Source organism: Myotis lucifugus, unplaced genomic scaffold (assembly GCF_000147115.1).
Source record: "Myotis lucifugus unplaced genomic scaffold, Myoluc2.0 scaffold_15, whole genome shotgun sequence".
Lineage (NCBI taxonomy): Eukaryota > Metazoa > Chordata > Mammalia > Chiroptera > Vespertilionidae > Myotis > Myotis lucifugus.
In genome coordinates this window covers 1,681,588-1,700,525 of record NW_005871063.1, presented here as the reverse complement: position 1 = coordinate 1,700,525, position 18,938 = coordinate 1,681,588, and the positions used below count along the sequence as shown (strand labels likewise).

Genomic DNA, 18,938 nt, shown 5'->3' with positions numbered 1-18,938 from the left:
CATTTAAGAAAAGAATCACAATTTGCTATGGGTGTTAAAAAAACTTCCCTAACGTGGTAAAGGAAAAAGTCACACAAGTTCAGGAGGCACAAAGAACCCCAAACAAGAACAACCCAAACAGATCCATGACCAGACACATCATAATTAAAATGCCAAAAATTAAAGACAAAGAGAGAATCTTAAAGGCTAGGGCCAAGGCAATTGTTTTTTAAAACAAGCCTCTCCCAGAGCATACCAAATGCTTCACTTGTTACAGAATCATGTAATTATGCCATCAACTTAATTATATGAGCAAATAACAGAAGTATCCCAAACCAGTAATTAGCACATCATTTGTTGACTTTTGGAATATGCTATATGATGTTTTAATAACATGCCTTCTGAATTGTATTTAATAGATGCTGATAATATTTTTTTGTGTTCACTGATTGTATACCAGTAGGGCAGTGAAAGGGAATGAACATAAAATAAGTCATCTGCAGATAGAAAAACAGATGAACAATTTTTATTAAAGTCAAATGTGTGCCATATTCTTTTTCTTGATTGTTTGCTTTCAATTAATATTGAATTTTGTTTTTGTACACATAACCACTAGGAAGAAAAGCCAGTCTAGATTTTTTTATTTATTTCAGCCATTTCATTGACAAATAATTAAATGTATATATAGTTAAAAGTTGGATCTTGTGGAGAGCAACTATGGCGTTTGGACAGATTCAAGCCTCGGACTAGTAAGAGGGCACGGTTCTCTCGTGGCAAAGCCATGTGAAGGTCCCAGCTTGGAGGGCAAAGCCTCCCAGCACAATTACAGCCAAAGGCTATGGTTGTAAGCTTGACCTTATGGTCCAAACCTGTGGTCCCAGGTAGCTGAGTGATGTAGGCTGAGGCAAGTGCTGCCAAAACAAAGCTTGATAGAGTTCTCAGGTGCATGTAAAAGGGTGTCCCAAAATTCACGCAAGAAGTAATTTTGATAGAAAACACAGGTTTATAATTAAAAATTGTAATAAAGTATACAGTATAGGGTTATGTATGGAATAGCATATCGGGTAAATGGCCTCCACGGCTTTGCTGGCACATACGCACTCTTTTGTTGAAATTTTCCATGACCGAAATGCAGCTGCTCAAGCAATAACAGTTAATGGTGCTCGCTATCGAGACATGATAATCCAGTTTTTTGTGCCTAAATTGCAAGATATGGATGTGGACGACATGTGGTTTCAACAAGACGGTGCCACATGCCATACAGCCCGAGAAACAATTCAATTACTGCATGAGTCATTTCCTGGTCGTGTAATTTCCTGTTTTGGTGATCAGAATTGGCTGCCCAGATCATGCGATTTAATGCCGTTAGACTTTTTTCTTTGGGGTTTTTTGAAGTCTAAGGTTTATGCCAATAAGCCCACGACCACCCACACCTTGAAGGAGGAAATTGAGCGCTGTATCAACGAAATTCAGCCACATTTATGCAAAATGGTCATAGAAAATTTCAACAAAAGATTGCATATGTGCCAGCAAAGCCGTGGAGGCCATTTACCCGATATGCTATTCCATACATAACCCTATACTGTATACTTTGTGAATCAATAAAAAATTTACAAGTTTTAATTATAAACCTGTATTTTCTATCAAAGTTACTTCTTGCGTGAATTTTGGGACACCCTTTAATTAAGTAGATTTGAAACTCGGGAGAACATTGTAAACATCTTGACCACGCCCTTGCTTTGCCTCGTGGGATCTGACTATAAAATAAAGACTTGGCTTACAGGCTGTGGCACTGTCTCTCCCTCCAAGAGCAACGTCCCACCTAGCCCCAGCTTTATTCTCTTGTCTGTCTTCTTTAATCCTTCACTGCCCGCCACCCCCCCACCCCCCCACCCCTACCCCCACCCCTCAGGTTCACTCTGGCTGTGCTGAGCATGGCACAGGATCTTAATTAGTTTTATTTGTTGGCTTACTTGTTATTTACTATGCAAAAATATATGGATGTTCACAGACCACATATTATTTTATGTTGTATAACAATTTAAACACAGGATTTTACTAAGTGCTATAAAGTTAATAACCATTTCTCCTCTTTCTTAATCATAATCAGTCATGAAATAAATGGTAAGATATTTCACATTTACATTATTGTATAAATGAGGAAAGAAAATTTCCAAGATGGATCAGATAAACACTAGTAATAGGAGTTACCAGGACAAAATGTTTTGGGAAGTTATTTTCAAGTTAAGAATAAAATTTGAGCCCAGCCAGTGTGGTTCAGTAGTTGAAAGTCAACCTAGGAACCAGGAGGTCCTGGTTCGATTCCTGGTCAGTGCACATGCATGGGTTGCAGTCTTGATCCCCAGGTAGCTGATCAATGATTCTCTCTCATCATTGATGTTTCTATCTTTCTCCCCCTCTCCCTTCCTCTCTGAAAGCAATAAAAATATTTTTAAAAATATCTTTTTAAAGAATAAAATTTGAAACAATTCTTAGTTAAGGAAAATCCCAATCTACTTTTAGCTAATATGGAGTTTAAATCACAATCAGAAACTTAGTATTTAAACTTCCTAAAAGAAAAAAAGAGGGGGGGGGTACCAAAACTATCTAAACTATGAGAAAATAAATTTGTTATTCAAGAAAACTACCTATATTCCAAAGACCAATTGTAATATAAATTTCCATGTTAACATTAAGAAGCTTTTTCTCCCTCAGCCTTATGCTGAGTAAAGAAGGTAAATATACTAATAAACAGCATCTTTTAATGCCCTCAACCTCCCCCATCCCCAAATAGACTTGTGGAACACCAGCAAATTATCTTCATTTCCAGCAATATGGTATTGGCAAAAAACTAGACACATAGATCAATGGAACAGAATAGACTTCCCAGAAATAAACCTACACAGATATGGTCAATTAAGTTATGACAAAGGAGCCAAGAATATACAATAGGGAAAGATAGTGTCTTCAATCAATGCTATTGGGAAAACTGGACAGCACATGCAAAAGAATGGACAGCTATCTAACATCATACACAAAAAAGACTTGAAGGTAAGACTTGAATCCCTAAAAATCCTAAATGAAAACATAGGGGGTAAGTTCCTTAACATCCACCTTGGTGATGATCTTTTGGATTTGACACCAAAAGCAAAAAAATAAAAAAGTGGGTCTACATCCAACTAAAAAGCTTCTTCACAGCAAAGGAAACCATCAAGAAAATGAAAAGGCAAGCCCAACAACTTACTGAATGGGAGAAAATATTTGCAAATCTGATAAGAAGTTAATATCCAAAATATATGAAGACCTCATACAACTCAATAGGATAAAAATCTGATTTTAATAAATGGGCAGAGCATCGGAATAGACATTTTTTTCAAAGACATACAGATGGCTAACAGGTACATGGGAAAAGTGCTCAACATCACTAATTAGGGATATGCAAATAAAAACCACAACAATATATCTCCTTACACCTGTTAGAATAGCTATCATCAAAGTCAAGAAATAACAACTGATGAGAATGTGGAGAAAAGGTAACCCTCATGCACTGTTGGTGGGAATGTAAATTGGTGCAGCCACTAGGGAAAATAGTATGATGTTCCTCAAATAATTACAAATAAAATTACCATATGATCCAGCTATTTCACTTTTGGGTATTTATCTGAAGGAAACGAAAACACTAACTTAAAAAGTAATATGAATCCATATGTTTATTGCAGCATTATTTACAATGTCAAAACAGAAAAACCTAAGTATCCATAGATAGACAAGTGGCTTTAAAAATCTCACACACACAAATATTATTCGGCCATAAAAATGAAATCTGGACATAGAGGATCTCAAGGGCATTATGTTAAGTGAAATAAGTAAACCAGAAAGACAAATACCATATGATCTCATATGTGGAACCTAAACAAAACAAACAAAAAACCTAAGCTCACAGATACACAGAACAGATCAGTGGTTGCCAGAGGCAAAGGCTTTAGGGCCCTAACTCGTTTGGTTCAGTGGATAGAGCATCAGCCTGCGGACTGAAGGGTCCCAGGTTCAATTCTGGTCAAGGGCACATGCCTGCCTTGTGGGCTTGATCCCCAGTGGGGGACGTGCAGGAGGCAGCCAATCAATGATTCTCTCTCATTATTGATTGCTTTTCATAAATTCTAGAAAGTTGATTGCATTCAGTATTCAACTTTAAATTCCAAATTGGAATTTGGTGGTGATGGAAGAGATTGGGAGGTCCATACACTGAGACAATTTGATAACAGCTGCAAGGCTATGGAAAAGGGCTGGGAAATGTGGTGGGCCAACCACCTGCTAATCAGGAAGGCTGTGACTTTCCACCAAGGCAGCAGTGACCAGGCAAGGGTAGAATGCCTTACTCTGCAGACAAGAGCCCCTGCAAATGAATGGTGAGCCTTTGACATGAGTCTATGGTTAATAACACATTGGAGGTTAAACTACCACTCTAAGGACATCTTAAACATAACTTTGAAATACAGATGTGATAGTGTTCATCAAAAGATATAAATGGCCTTAGCTGGTTTGGCTCAGTGGATAGAGCTTTGGCGTGTGGACTGGTCCGGTTGGATTCCAGTCAGGGGCACATGCCCAGGTTGCGGGCTCGATCCCCAATAGGGGGCGTGTGGGAGGCAGCCAACCAATTATTCTCATCATTGATGTTTCTATTTCTCTCTCCCTCTCCCTTCCTCTCTGAAATCAATAAAAATATTTTTTTTAAAAAAAGCTATAAATGAATTCGTATCAATTTCAGAATATTTCATTCATGGTAAAACTCACTGGTGTATTCAGTTTTGTTATATTTTAGACATTGATAAACCAAGCACGGTCCTTTTTAAGTTTTCTATTTCCCTTTTCTGAAAGCTCTATATATCTGGTTCTTCTATTACATCCTTATATTCTACAAATACTTCCTGTTTTTCTGATGAATACGGTGTTTTGTTTATATTGGCTAGGACTACATTAGTCTTGTAACTTGACTGGTCCTGCTGTTTAGATGATGGGAGAAGGGAGGCCACAGGTCACCCCAGGGACTTTCTCAAAGCTCAGCCGCCTCTGCTGCCCACACGCACTTCCCATACTCCTCCTGGTAACCTCAAGGACAGACCCGCCTCCAAATCTCCAAATCAGCGTGGTCTCGGGGACCCCTTTAAACAGCGGCACAGTCACCGCCTCTCCCAGAGGAGCAGCGTGCTATTCTTGGGCTCCGTTCGCTCGCCTTCAGTTGGTTCATGATTGGGGAGCCTGGCCGGGCCTGAAGCATGGCCTGGGGGTAACCGAGACAAAAAGAGGTTGGCTCCAGGAGGCGTGCGTCCCTCACGTCACGAAGTGCATTTTCACGGTGCCTGTATCCATAGACGCCTGTCAGGACCCAGGCCCGCTTCTCTACCCAGCTCGCTGGGCCCGCGCGTCGCTGCTGGAGAGTTGATCACAGGACCTGGCCTGCCGCGCAAAGTTCCAGTGTGACCTGGGGCCAGCGCACAAAAGCGCAGGGGCGCGCCCCAGCCAGCCCAGGCGCGGGACACTCCCCGCGTGCCCAGGGCCGCCTCAGTGCCCGGCTGCAGGCGCCGGGGGAATCTCCAGGTGGTGCGAAGTGCTGTGACTTACTTCAACGACCGTCTCATCCAAACGCAGGTTTTCTCCTCCTCCCTCCCCGCCCGCCGCATCACCAGCAGCTCTGCATGTCCTCCCTCTCTTGCATGCCCCAGGGATACCCACCTCTCACGTGTACGCATCTGTCAAAGGTTGCTTTAGCTTCTGTAGTGGAGCCTCTCTCTCTTCCCCCACTCCTCGAGGAAACAATTGGCTCTCAAGAATTAAAAGAAAACTTGGGCAAACCACTAACTATTAAATCATATTAATAAGATTTTAAAAATCAAATTTTACAGAACCTTCAAGGAACTGATTACCCTTATAATAGATAATTAGAATAATTACTTGGGTATAACTTATGTGGGTATAACCTTAACAGCAAAACTGGACAAGAACAGTACAGAAAAGGAAATGTTTCAGCAAAATTACTCATAACCATAGGCATAAAATTCTGAGTTGTTTATTTGTTATTGACTTCAGAGAGGAAGGGAGAGATAGAAACATCAATGATGAGAGAGAATCATTGATCAGCTGCCTCCTGCATACCCCCCACTGTTGAGGTAGAAATGATGATAGAGCCCAGCCGGTATGACTCAATGGTTGAGGGTTGATTTATGGGCCTGGAGGTCACCGTTTGATTCTCGGTCAGGCCCAGGTTGCGGGCTTGATCCCCAGTGTGGGACGTGAAGGAGGCAGCTGATCAATGGTTCTCTCTCATCATTGATGTTTCTATATCTTTCTACCTCTCCCTTCCTTTCTGAAATCAATAAAAATATATTTAGAAAAAAATTATATAAAGAAAAAAATTATGATAGAGGACAACATTTTCTTGCTTTCAGTATCAAAGGAAAAATTTCACGGTTTCAACACCAAGAGTGATATTTATTATAGATATTTTTTATGGTTGCCCTTTAACGGATTAAGAAAATTCCCATCTATTCCTAGTTTCTAAAATCATGAAAAATGTTGCAATTTATCAACTGCTTCGGCATCTGTTGTAATGATCATATGCGTTTTCTCCTTTAATCTCTTAATGTGGCAAATTATGTTAATTTTCTAATGTTAAAATCCAAACTTGCATTTCTGGGACAAATGCAACTTAGTGAGAAAACATTTTCCTTTTTATACACTGCTGGTTTTTATATTAGAACAGTTTTTTAATGCTTAGAATTTTTGCATTTTTTGCCTTGAGTAAATTTGGCCTGTAATTTTTTTTTTCATATTGTCCTCATTAGGTTTTGATGTAAAGGTTAGTGTTATTCTCATAAAACAAGGTGAAAAATGTTCCCTCTTTTTCTATTCTCTTAGAGAGTTTGGGAAATATTGAAACCATACCAGTTTAAAGAAAGGATTTAATTTAGGAAGGTGTGTAAACAAGTATTAGAGAACTAAAAAGGTAAGGGGAAACTGCAGTAACACAGTCATAGTAAATCTAGGAAGTAGCTACTATCCTGGTGATAAACATACAAAGGAAAGAAGTTGGGTTATTAAAAACTATGGACTTGGAGAAGGGACCTATGGGAGCTGGGACACACACATCTGAGGACTGGTGCTCTCCAGCTGTGCGGGTACCTCAGGAATCACATAAAAGACTTAGTCTTCAGTCCTTGAAAAGGTTGTTTTACTTCTAGTTTACTGTTACAGAAAGCAATCCCTCTTTCCTTAATGAATGTTACTTCTATCTATCGGGAATTTGTCACAATGTACTGAATTTGACAGTACGGTAGTGAGAAGACACTTCAGTACCATCTATAAACCTTCAGTGTCCACAATGCTATGGCACTCTGCATGTGGCATGGGGGTGAGGGGCCCCACTAGCTATCTCTTTTGCCTTCCAAACATTTGTTGAATTATCTCATTTCTTTATCTATCCTTTCTAATTGTTTGAAATCTTTTTTATTCCTTTCTATAATTTTAATGCGATTTCGAGTTTCATGTGATGCATGTAATCAATAAATCATCCTTAACCATTAATCATATGTAAATTAATGTTATAAATATATTGTTTTACATTTATTAAATTACTCATTATACATTACAAAGTGTATTAAAATTAATTTGTAATTTTGACGTTTTCATAACATCTCTTCTTTTAACATCAGCATTTGTTTTCTAGGTTCAAAGGAAAAAATTAAACATCAAAATTAAGACTGAGTTACAACCTTATATTGGTATAAAACATATTAGCAAATAAGATGTTTGGAGACTATTTCAGAAGAAGTAGAGGATATCACTAGTCTATTCAAGAAAGAATCTGAATCAGAGTTGATGGAGAAGCCTGGATTTATTAAAAAAACATCAGATTTATTAAAGGAAGCTTCTGATGGGAAACCTTCTGACCAGATTTATGAAACACATCCTGCCATGGATACATTTGGTATACGTTATGATACAGCAACATCCTCCTCTGAAAGTAAGCCTAAGAGTAATGAAGAACAAAGGAAAACTCTTTCTAAAACAGTAGTTACACGGGACAGTTCGCAGTCAACAACCAAAACTTCACAAGGTCCATCATTATCAATAACTGAGATGACTGCTAAATATCAGGCCTCTGCTGACTTCCTATCTCATGAAATATTAGGAAAAATTAGCCCACAACTCTCTGAAGAATATCAAAAAGGACTTAACTTAAGGTCAGGTAACCTTACTATTAACCTCAAGGCCAAGGGTTTACAAGAATTCCCTAAAGGCATTTTAAAAACAAAAGGTGTAAAATATCTATATTTAGACCAGAACAAAATCAAAGGTTTTAAACGAGCAGACTTATATAATCTGCTAGGACTTGAAATTCTATCCTTGCAAGACAACGGGTTATCATCATTTCCAACTGAAATTCAGTTGCTTCGCAATTTAAGGATATTAAATGTCAGTCACAACCAAATTTCACATATTCCTAAAGAAATATCACAGCTTAAGAAAATCAGGCAACTCTTTTTAAATAACAATTACATCGAGAATTTTCCTTCTGGCTTAGAAAGCCTTAGAAACTTGAAAATTTTAAGTTTGGCTAATAATAACTTAAAATATATACCAGATACTTTGTCTAGTTTAAAAAACTTGAGCATTCTCAATTTGGAATACAATCAGTTAACAATATTTCCTAAAGTTTTGTGCTTCCTTTCAAAGTTAATTTCACTAAACCTCACTGGAAACCTGATAAACAGTTTGCCAAAGGAAATTAGGGAGCTTAAAAATTTAGAAAAACTTTTATTGGATCACAATAAACTTACATTTTTGTCGGTGGAAATTTTTCAATTGCTCAAAATGCAAGAACTCCAACTGATTGACAATAAATTAGAAGTTATTTCACACAGAATTGAAAATTTTAGGAAACTTAGGATTCTAATACTTGATAAAAATTTATTGAAAGAAATACCAGAGAATATTTCCCATTGTGTAATGTTAGAATGCCTTAGTCTCAGCGATAATCAATTAACAAAACTTCCTAAGAGCATCCACAAGCTTAAAAATTTAAGAAAATTCAATTTAAACAGAAATAACATAGTAAGAATACCCGAAGATATCTCACATCTTAATAATATACTTAGCCTAGGATTGTCAGGAAATATAATCATAGATGTTCCCATTGAAATAAAAAACTGCAAGAAAATAACTAAAGTTGAGTTGAGTTATAATAAAATAATGTACTTTCCAATAGGTTTGTGTGCTTTAGAGTATCTTTATTATTTGATTATTAATGGAAATTATATTTCAGAAATACCTGTGGATATATCTTTCAGTAAACAATTGCTTCACTTAGAGTTGAATGAAAACAAACTCCTCATATTTTCTGAGCACTTATGTTCTCTTATTAATCTTCAATACCTGGATCTTAGTAAAAACCAAATAAGGACAATTCCATCATCTATTTCCAATATGGCATCACTCCAAGTTCTTATTTTATGCTGTAATAAATTTGAAACTTTCCCTATACAAGTGTGTACTTTAGCGAATTTGCAAGTACTTGATATTTCAGAAAACCAAATACAGAATATCCCTTCAGAGATCTGTAACTTAAAAAGAATTCAGAAATTAAATATCTCAAGCAATCAATTTATATATTTTCCTACTGAACTGTGTCAACTACAATCACTGAAAGAGCTGAATATGAGTCAGAAAAATGGCAGAAAGGTAAGAAACTGCTATTTTGGGATTTGGGGGAAGGTGGGACTGGGGGCGATCAAAATCTATGATGTAGTATATGTGTATGTGTTTAAATTTAGTTGGACTGTTTTATTTTTAAAGGATAGGCTTTTTATAACCTCAAACATGGCTTACAAATACATTTCTCAACACATCGCTTTATAGGAAAATATTTCCAATCATATAGAATTGGTAGCATGGATCAGTACTTGGATATCACACAGTACGTGGTGGGTTTTAGCAAAGAGTCGAAAGAATTTGTGACATATAAAAATATCTCCTTTTTAAGACAAAAAATAATCCTTCTATTTGATTTTAGAAGTCTTAGTCATAGAAATATTCATTGAAAATATAATTGTTTAATCTTTGTTACAGTTAACAAGACTTCCACAAGAGCTGTCTAAAATGACTCAACTTAAAGGACTTGATATCTCAAATAATGCAATCAGAGAGCTTCCAAGAAATATAGGGGAAATGAGAAGCTTGGTCAGTTTACTTGCATACAACAATCAAATAAGATATCTGCCACCATCTATTCTATCTTTAAAACAACTCCAGAAACTAGACTTGAGTGGTGAGTGTCAAGTATAATCAATAAGTAGAGTATTAGTGTCTAGGTTGCAAATTTTACTAACAAGACAGAATGGCAAACTGATAAGATAATGTATTAAGTGCTCATTGGAAGGAAATAGCTGTTGTAGGTTCAGAAAATGTGAGTAGAACATAAGGCCCAGTTCCTTCCCTGAAACAGGTTATAATCCAGCTGGGGAACTGAATATTTTTTCATTCTGTCTTTCCTGCCTATACCCTTTCTTCCCTTTCTGAACCTGACCTCTTCCCTCCCTGTACACACACACCTACCTATCCAACCTTAGGTCAGTGTTTTCTGTTTTCCTTTCTCTGTTGACTTCCTTGACTCCACTCCTATACTCTATTATATTCTAACTAGAGGCCCAGTGCACGAAATCCATGCACAGGTAGAGTCCCTAGGCCTGGCTGGCAGTCAGGGCCGATCAGGGCCTTCCGGCTGCCGGCCAAGGCCTTCCTTCATTCCGTGCCACCCCCTGGTGGACATAGCGAGCGATCAAACTCCTGGTCTCCTGGTCGAACTCCCAAGGGGACACTTTGCATATTAGCCTTTTATATATATAGATACCTTACAGTCTTTTATAAAGTAAGTCACTACATTAACAAACAAAAAGTAAATCACTCACTCTAAAGATTTCCCAAAGCACAAAAATACTAGGCTGGCATTTTAAAAAATAACTTACAGGAAATAGTAAGTACCTATGTACCTATTCCCAGGCATAAATAATGTTGATTTTGTGATATTTACTTGAGATATGACATGATGAGGCACTTCACCCCTGTGGTATTATTTCCAAAAACCTATAACCTCAGTCTAATCATGAGAAAATATACCAGATAAACGCAAGTTTGGGAATATTCTACAAAACACCTACCTAGTGCAACTCAAACTGTCAAGGTTATGAAAAACAAGGAAAGACTGAGAAACTGCCACAGACCAGAGGGACTAAGAAGAGCTAACTGTGTGCAGTGTGCTGTCCTGGAATGGATTCTGGAACAGGAAAAGGATACTGATGGAAAATCTAATGAAATAAAAAAAAAGTCCAAAGTTTATTTAATAGTAATGTGCCAATGTTAGTTTCTTAGATTTAGCCAATGTAACACTGTAACATGAGATGATAACATCAGGGGAAACTTAAACTAGCTGAATACACAGGAACTCTCTACAATTTCTGCAAGTTTTCTGTAAACCTGAAAGTATCCCAAATAAAAAAACTTACTTAAAAAAATGACCATCACACCTACTCCATAAGAGAAAAGCCTCCTTTCTCATTTTGCCATCCTCTATGAGAGAAAGGAGCCACTGACGTTTCTACGCTTCCTTCTTTTCGATCCTAGCAAGTGGACAACAGTAAGAACTTATGACTCATGATTTGCCAGCATTTTGAGGGTTCTCGGGTATTTGCCATTGAGACACAGTAGAAGCCCTATAGTTATCTCCATAATTTTCTTTTACAGAAAGGTACAATTCAATTATATATTTTTTCTATTAGGAAATAATCTTACAGATCTGCCTAGTGGTATTCACAACCTTTTCTCACTGAAGGATATAAATTTTGATGGTAACCCTTTGCTGAGACCTCCAATGGAAATCTGTAAAGGAAAACAATTGTATACTATTGCATGCTATCTACAGAGGGCAGAGGAAAGAGATGGTAGGTGACAAGTGAGTGCCTAGCTTATGAGTTATTTCCTAGTATCATCTATAAATTAAAAGATAGTTTGCTTCCCCGTGTGTGTGGCTCAGTGGTTGAATGTCAACCTACGAACCAGGAGGTCATGGTTACATTCCTAATCAGGGCACATTTTGTGGTAACTTTATTTCTGTAAAATAAAGATTTTAGGGGTTTCCAGGATCCATAAATAATTCCTGTTAGGTAACAGTACTTTAGAGAAGTCTGTAAACTTCATGACTGAAACTTCTTCCTGAATTTCGGTTATCCCAAGTTCTTGAGGAAGGATTCATGTGGCTCTAGCCTTGATGGCAAAAGTACAATGGGTAATGGCAACAGATCAAAGTCAGTAAAAACAAGAGAACCCTCTAGCCTTTATCTCCTTTCTTCATGCCCCAGGGGCCTTTGTACTGCAGGCTGGGCGCGCAGAGAGAGTAAAGAGAATGTCATCATGGGAGATGTATTTATTGTGCAATAACAAAGAACATGGGGTCTCTTCCTAAACATTTTACTTAAAAGATTGGATTTTTGTTTATACCATTAGCATACAATTTAGCTTGAAGGATTAATGGCATGAATAATAAATTAAAAAAACCCACCAGAAAGCATAGAACATATTTGAGATGATTACAGAGGGGTGGGAGATTGCTAGTTCTTAAAAATTTCCAAAGTACCTTAGGGTCAACAACAAAAAGAGTACTGTTCAAATTAGCTAGCTTTTTTTTTTTTTAAAATAAACTAAGCTCTCCATATCTGTCAACATTCATTAAATAAGGGATTAGAATATAAAATATGCATACATACACCGTATATTTAAAATTTTATTTATTGATTTGAGAGGAAAGGAGAGAGAGAGAGAGAGAGAGAGAGAGAGAGAGAGAGAGAGAGAGAGAGAGTTGTTACACAGTTCCATTTACTTATGCATTTTTTTTGGTTGTTGCTTTCTGTATTAATCCTCACCTGAGGATATTTTTTCCATTGATTTTTTTTAGCTAGAGTGGAAGGGAGGGGGTAGGAGGAGAGACAGTGAGAAAGACACATTGATTGCCTCTCACACATGTCCTGACTAGGAGCAGGGATGGAACCTGCAACCCAGGTACTTGGTCCTTGACTGGAACTGAACCAGCAACCATTTGGTATGCGGACAGATACTCTAACCACTGAAAAATAGGGGCAAGGGTCATTGGTTGCTTCTTGTATGTGCCCTGACTGAAGATAGAATCCACAACTTTGGTGTATTGGAATGATGCTCTAACCAACAAAGCTAAAGCTACCCAGCCAGGGCCTACACCATATATTATAGATATGAACTTGGCTTCTCAAGATAGTACATAAAGAAGCACATTAAAAAGCCAGTTTGTATATCAGGTCTGCATTTTACTTTACAATTGACTCGACATATTCATTTGGTAGGAGCCCAGTAGAAACCTAGAAATAATATTAGCTCAAAATACTGTGTGTTTTTCAAAAGTGATGGCCTAAATTTTCTTTTATGTTCAAATGTAGACAAAATCTTAGAGAAGATCTTGAAAATAGTTGCAAACAACATCACTGAAACAAGTTTTCAATTTTTGTGTCAAAAATTAAACCTGGTAACCTCAGAAATAGATACATCTACAAAGAGGTACGTATGAATGACGTGATATAAAGCTTATTTTTATGTTCTGATTCATATTAATACTAGAGACCCAATGCACGGACTTGTGCACAGTGGTGTTCCTCAGCCTGGCCTGTGCCCTCTCCCAATCTGGGATCCCTTGGGGGATGTCAGATCAGGCCGAAACCAGCAGTCCAACATCCCCTGAGGGGTGTAGTAGTACACAAAGGGCAGGTGGCTGGGGAGGAGCCCGAGGCCGGGCGCTGCGCAGCTCCCGCTCATCCTGGCCCTGGCTGTGCCTGCCTCTGTCACCACTTGGTAGTGCTGCTGCGGAGGTGGGAGAGGCTCGCGCTGCTGCAGCCATGCTCATCAGCTGTAAGCCTGGTGCCACCTGCTGGTCAGCTGAGCGGTGCTCCTGCTGTGGGAGTACACTGACCACCAGGGGCCAGCTCCTGCATGGATCGTCTGCCCCCTGGTGGTCAGTGTGCATCATAGCGACTGGTCGTTATGTAATTTTTATATGGAACGGCCATTCTGTTGTTCGGTCACTTAGGCTTTTTTATATATATAGATTACATGATTGTGAGACATTCATATTAACATGAACTCTAATTTGCTATAGAATGCTCATTTTAGTTTATTGTACTTGAGATCCCTATAGAAATAGGTAGTAGTTAAGAACAAGGAATCTGAGGACTGACTGCTTAGCTTTAAATCCCAACCAATTTTGTGACCTTATATAATTCCCTTACCTTTTCTGTGCCTTAGTTTCTTCACTGGTAAAATGGATATACTTAGCTAAGAGAGTTGTCATGAAATCAAGTTACATAGCATGTGGAACTGTAGCAGTAGTATTCTGGTTTATAGTAAATAATCCATAATTATTGTTTTGAAGTCTTGAGTAAATCAGAATTGAATGTTAACTGAATTGATGATTTTCTACAAGGAAGCAAGGGGTGGCATGGGGATAACATTTTCTTTCTGTTAAATTTTTATATGGACTATCTTTACCAATTAATGTAATCCTCACTTCAATCTGGTAAATTAGTTTTAAAACCTAAACATATAATATTTACGTAGTTTAAAACAATGTTCTTTACATAATTTCTATTTAAAAACTTTTTCAGCACTGTTTTATTAAGCGAGAAAGTCCAGCGAGTACTTGATAGGTGGAAAATGAAAAATAGAAACTTGTCTACTGCTGCTTTAAGAGATCAACTAACTCGGGTGCTAACTATGATAGGAGCATATGAAATTATGGACAAAATAACAGCTTTACAACTTTTTGCAAGCACAATTAAATTCTGAACAGTGTATCCATAATAAAAACTGAAAACTTATGATGCACTTATATAATTAAAACTGGATATAAGAGAATTGCATGTCATTTCTCTTAACACACATTTCTAAGATGATGACAACTTATGTTAAAATAAAATATTAGACACTGTTTTGTGTATTTGTTCTATTGCTCTAGAATCATGATAATGAATTTTAAAAAGAAATAATTCCATTTAAATTCTTTGTTATATAATGCTTTTATGCAACCCCAGACTTATAGGTAATAAGGTCATTAGTAACTTTTATTGGAGTTAGAAAGCAGAGTAGTTTCTTTTTAGTTGGTGGCTTAAAAACTGAAATCAGCCCTAGCTGGTTTGGCTCAGTGGATAGAGCATCAGTCAGCCTGCGGACTGAAGGGTCCCAGGTTCGATTCCGGTCAAGGGCACATGCCCGGGTTGCAGGCTTGATCCCCAGTGGGGGGCGTGCAGGAGGCAGCCAATCAGTGATTCTCTCTCATCATTTTTTTTTTTTTTTTGGGATTTATAATTCATGTAATTCTTTTATCCTTCCAGTGAAAAATCCAAAGGCAAAAATGTAGACATTTGTACAGGATCTCAGAGCTTTAAATAAGATAGTTATTGTTATGCCCAGATTTCAAGATTCCCAAGAAACCACATCAGGGGGCCAATTCGATGCAAAAGCATAAGAATCTGTATTTCAAGTTAACTTGGGCTCCCCATCCACCAGGCTCACCGACACCAAGGCAAACCAAGTGGCTGAGCGCGGCCAACCCCGCCCAGAGACCGGTTATATAGGGGGGGGTTGGAGTAAGGGAGGAGAAAGGACTGTGCTTTGCCGATTGGCCAGGCACAAGTCGATGTCCCGTTCCTGGGTGTGGCTAGCAGAGTCTTAGACTTCCGTGAAGAAGCTCCTTGCCCAACACGTGGCCAAGGTAAGATGGAGGACATAGCCCTTACCCTGGGGGAAGGTGGAGGGCGTAGCCTTCGCCCTTTCATTCCCCCCTTTGTCTTGGAACTTCCGGCTCAATCATGAGACGGACTGCACTTCCATTCCACTGTTGCTAGAGGCCCGTACTGGGCATATCTTAACAAATGGTCTGGTGGAAGGGGAAGAAATCATTTTAGCTTTAACAACTTTTATTGAAATAGGATTTTTCTTCTTAAAATTCCTCCATGGCTATCAAAAAGCCAAATCAAGATTAATTTATCTACTGTCCTGATGTTTGCATAAACACAACAAGAATGGTGACTGACTACCTTTGCTGGAATCTCATGGTTGAATCTTAATGTGCCCCGTAGGGCCAGGAAGCCACGCCATCCAGCTGCCATCAGGCCCGCCTGCAGTATCTGCTGAGTTAGGTGAATCCCTCACCTGCAGCACCTCCACCTGAGCCCATGTTCCAGGCTTTAAGCCCATCTCAGTAGCCCCCCCTACTTGTTGCGGCCCAGAGTGTGTGGGAGTTCCGCAGGAATGCAGAGGCATCCCTACTGCTCTCATTCTACTCTTACCAACCGCCAGTGATGGTAGGGCATGGGCCTGACGCTCCAGCGCCAGCCATCTTCAGGGCTTCCAAGCAGGATACCAGGCTTTCTTCGTGGCATTTTTACTGGCTTCAAGTCTTTAGAGCTCAGACAGGGCTCTTTAAAACATGATACTCCAGTCAAAGTTTTCCATTAATAAAACCACTATTAGGAACCGGTCTTATTGAATCTATGCAAAGAAATGTATTGCCATGTTAGCATTGCCAAATTTTGGAGGAATTACATAAGAAGAAAGACATACTGATCTACTCTAAGATTTTCTGACTTTTCTTGCCAATTCCTTTTAATTGTTGGCATTAAACTTTCTTTCTATGTATAATCATGCCTCAGACCTTCTACTCTAAACAGGCTTTTTTCAGACTACCCCTGACATGGGCATGGTCACAAAGGCCTGCAAGCAGTACACAGGCTGCCAACTGTTAGCTGTCTCTCAACAGAGACCAAAACCTGATGGGCACTGTTCCCTGCCCAGGTGGGCACCTGCCCTCTTGGCAGCTAGGCACCCTTTACTTTTTGGGGTTCACCCCACATAGTACCCTTCCAGGACAGCCAACATACATTCAAACCGCGGCCACGCAGATTCTACGAATTGGGGGAGTCCCTACATGGTCTTGGGAACCCCGGGCGAGCCCCCAAATGTTATGCCCAGATTTCAAGATTCCCAAGAAACCACATCAGGGGGCCAATTCGATGCAAAAGCATAAGAATCTGTATTTCAAGTTAACTTGGGCTCCCCATCCACCAGGCTCACCGACACCAAGGCAAACCAAGTGGCTGAGCGCCTTCTCTCTCATCATTGATGTTTCTATCTCTTTCTCCCTCTTCCTTCCTCTCTGAAATCAATAAAAATAACAAACAAAAAAACTGAAATCAATTGTACTATAGGAATGGGAGAGCTGTTAAACATAAACCAAGTCCTGGGTCGGTAATCCTCTAGCTGACGGGACTGGTGGAGTGGTGTCTTGCCTGTCCTGCATGCCTCTCCCCTTCTTCTATCAGAAACACTCTTTCATATGGGGAAGCCATTTAATATATTTTAGGTGGAGTTGAACCAGCTCTTGTCATATGCAATCCTCTTTCCTCACTCCTGAAGCGACGAATACCAAGGTCTTCTACCCATCTAACTACAGTGAACGATTCAGGGAAAGCCATTTGACTCACGCCAGGCCATTCAGAATTTCCCTTGGACCTTTCTGCACAGCTATCAGGGAAGATGCCATCTTTCTGCTGGTAGGTTAGGAGTCTTGGAGGCTCCGTCTATCGTGTGCAGCTTGTGGCAGTCTGTTTGAGAGCTGGATAGGGAGAGGGAGATGGAATCCAGCTGTATCAGGGTTCTCCCGAGAAACAGAACCAACAGGGTATGCGTGTGTAGATGTATCTTTATCAGTTGTAGGCTCTGTATTTCAAACCCAGGATTTCCTGGATCCAGGACCCACAGTTGTCTCTCTGACAGACACATGGCTTCTAAAACATAAGCATTTCAACAAATGCTGCCCGGACAACTGAATAGCCATATGCCAAAGAATTGGACTCCTATCTCACGTGATATACAAAAATCAATTCAAAATGCACTGGTCCTGTACATAAGAGGTAAAAACCACAGAATTCTTAGAAGAAAACACAGGCCTAATTCTTCATGACCCTGGGTTAGGCAATGGTTTCTGGATATGACACCACAGGAAAGTAACAAAGCAAACACAGAGAGTGATTACTTGCTGTGACCTATTATTGTAAAGATACAATTTCAAAGCTACTGCCCGATCTTTTGTGTCACTGAAAAGGATCCATCAGCAGTAAACAGTCCTATTATCGCAAATGCTCTCATTGGCATGGTTTGAAACCCAGAGGAGGCACAATGGGAAACCACTCCTCTCTATCAGTGGTTCTCAACCTTCTGGCCCTTTAAATACAGTTCCTTATGTGACCCCCAACCATAAAATTATTTTCGTTGCTACTTTGTAACTGTAATTTTGCTACTGTTATGAATCATCATGTAAATATCTGATATGCAGGATGTATTTTCATTGTTACAAATTGAACATAATTAAAGCATAGTGATTAATCACAAAAACAATATGTAATTATATATGTGTTTTCCGATGGCCTTAGGCGACCCCTGTGAAAGGATCGTTCGACCTCCAAAGGGGGGTCGCGACCCACAGGTTGAGAACCGCTGTCCTAAATGGAGGTTTTTTTTAATGCGGCAATGAACGAAAGCCCCTTCACTGTGAAGCACGACTGAACTCCCGCTAAACGGCCACAACTAAGTGGGACTTGTTGGCTCAAATAGGTCACGACAGCCTAAAACGTAAAACTTTATTTTGGAAAACCTGTTTTCGTCTAACAACCAAGACTCGCTCCCTTCCCGGCAGCACGCTAACACCTGTCAGACTTGCTTCGACTGGGGTGAGGCGGGACTGCCCTCACCGTCCCACCTGCAGGGCGTAGGGCGCCTCTTTCACAACGTCCTTTACCGTCTGCGTGGGCGGCCTCACCGGGTCCCCG

At 39.3% G+C, this 18,938-nt stretch overlaps 1 protein-coding gene across 1 annotated transcript; it reads left to right on the top strand.

Annotated features, from left to right (window-relative positions):
* The first annotated feature begins 696 nt into the window (after positions 1-696).
* LRRD1 (leucine rich repeats and death domain containing 1) lies at positions 697-14,898 on the top strand. Its single transcript, XM_006085067.3, has 8 exons — positions 697-728; positions 2,695-2,714; positions 6,825-6,838; positions 7,777-9,720; positions 10,108-10,306; positions 11,814-11,975; positions 13,500-13,617; positions 14,718-14,898. The coding sequence occupies exons 1-8, from the start codon at positions 697-699 to the stop codon at positions 14,896-14,898; spliced, it is 2,670 nt and encodes an 889-aa protein (XP_006085129.1).
* The last annotated feature ends 4,040 nt before the right edge of the window (positions 14,899-18,938 follow it).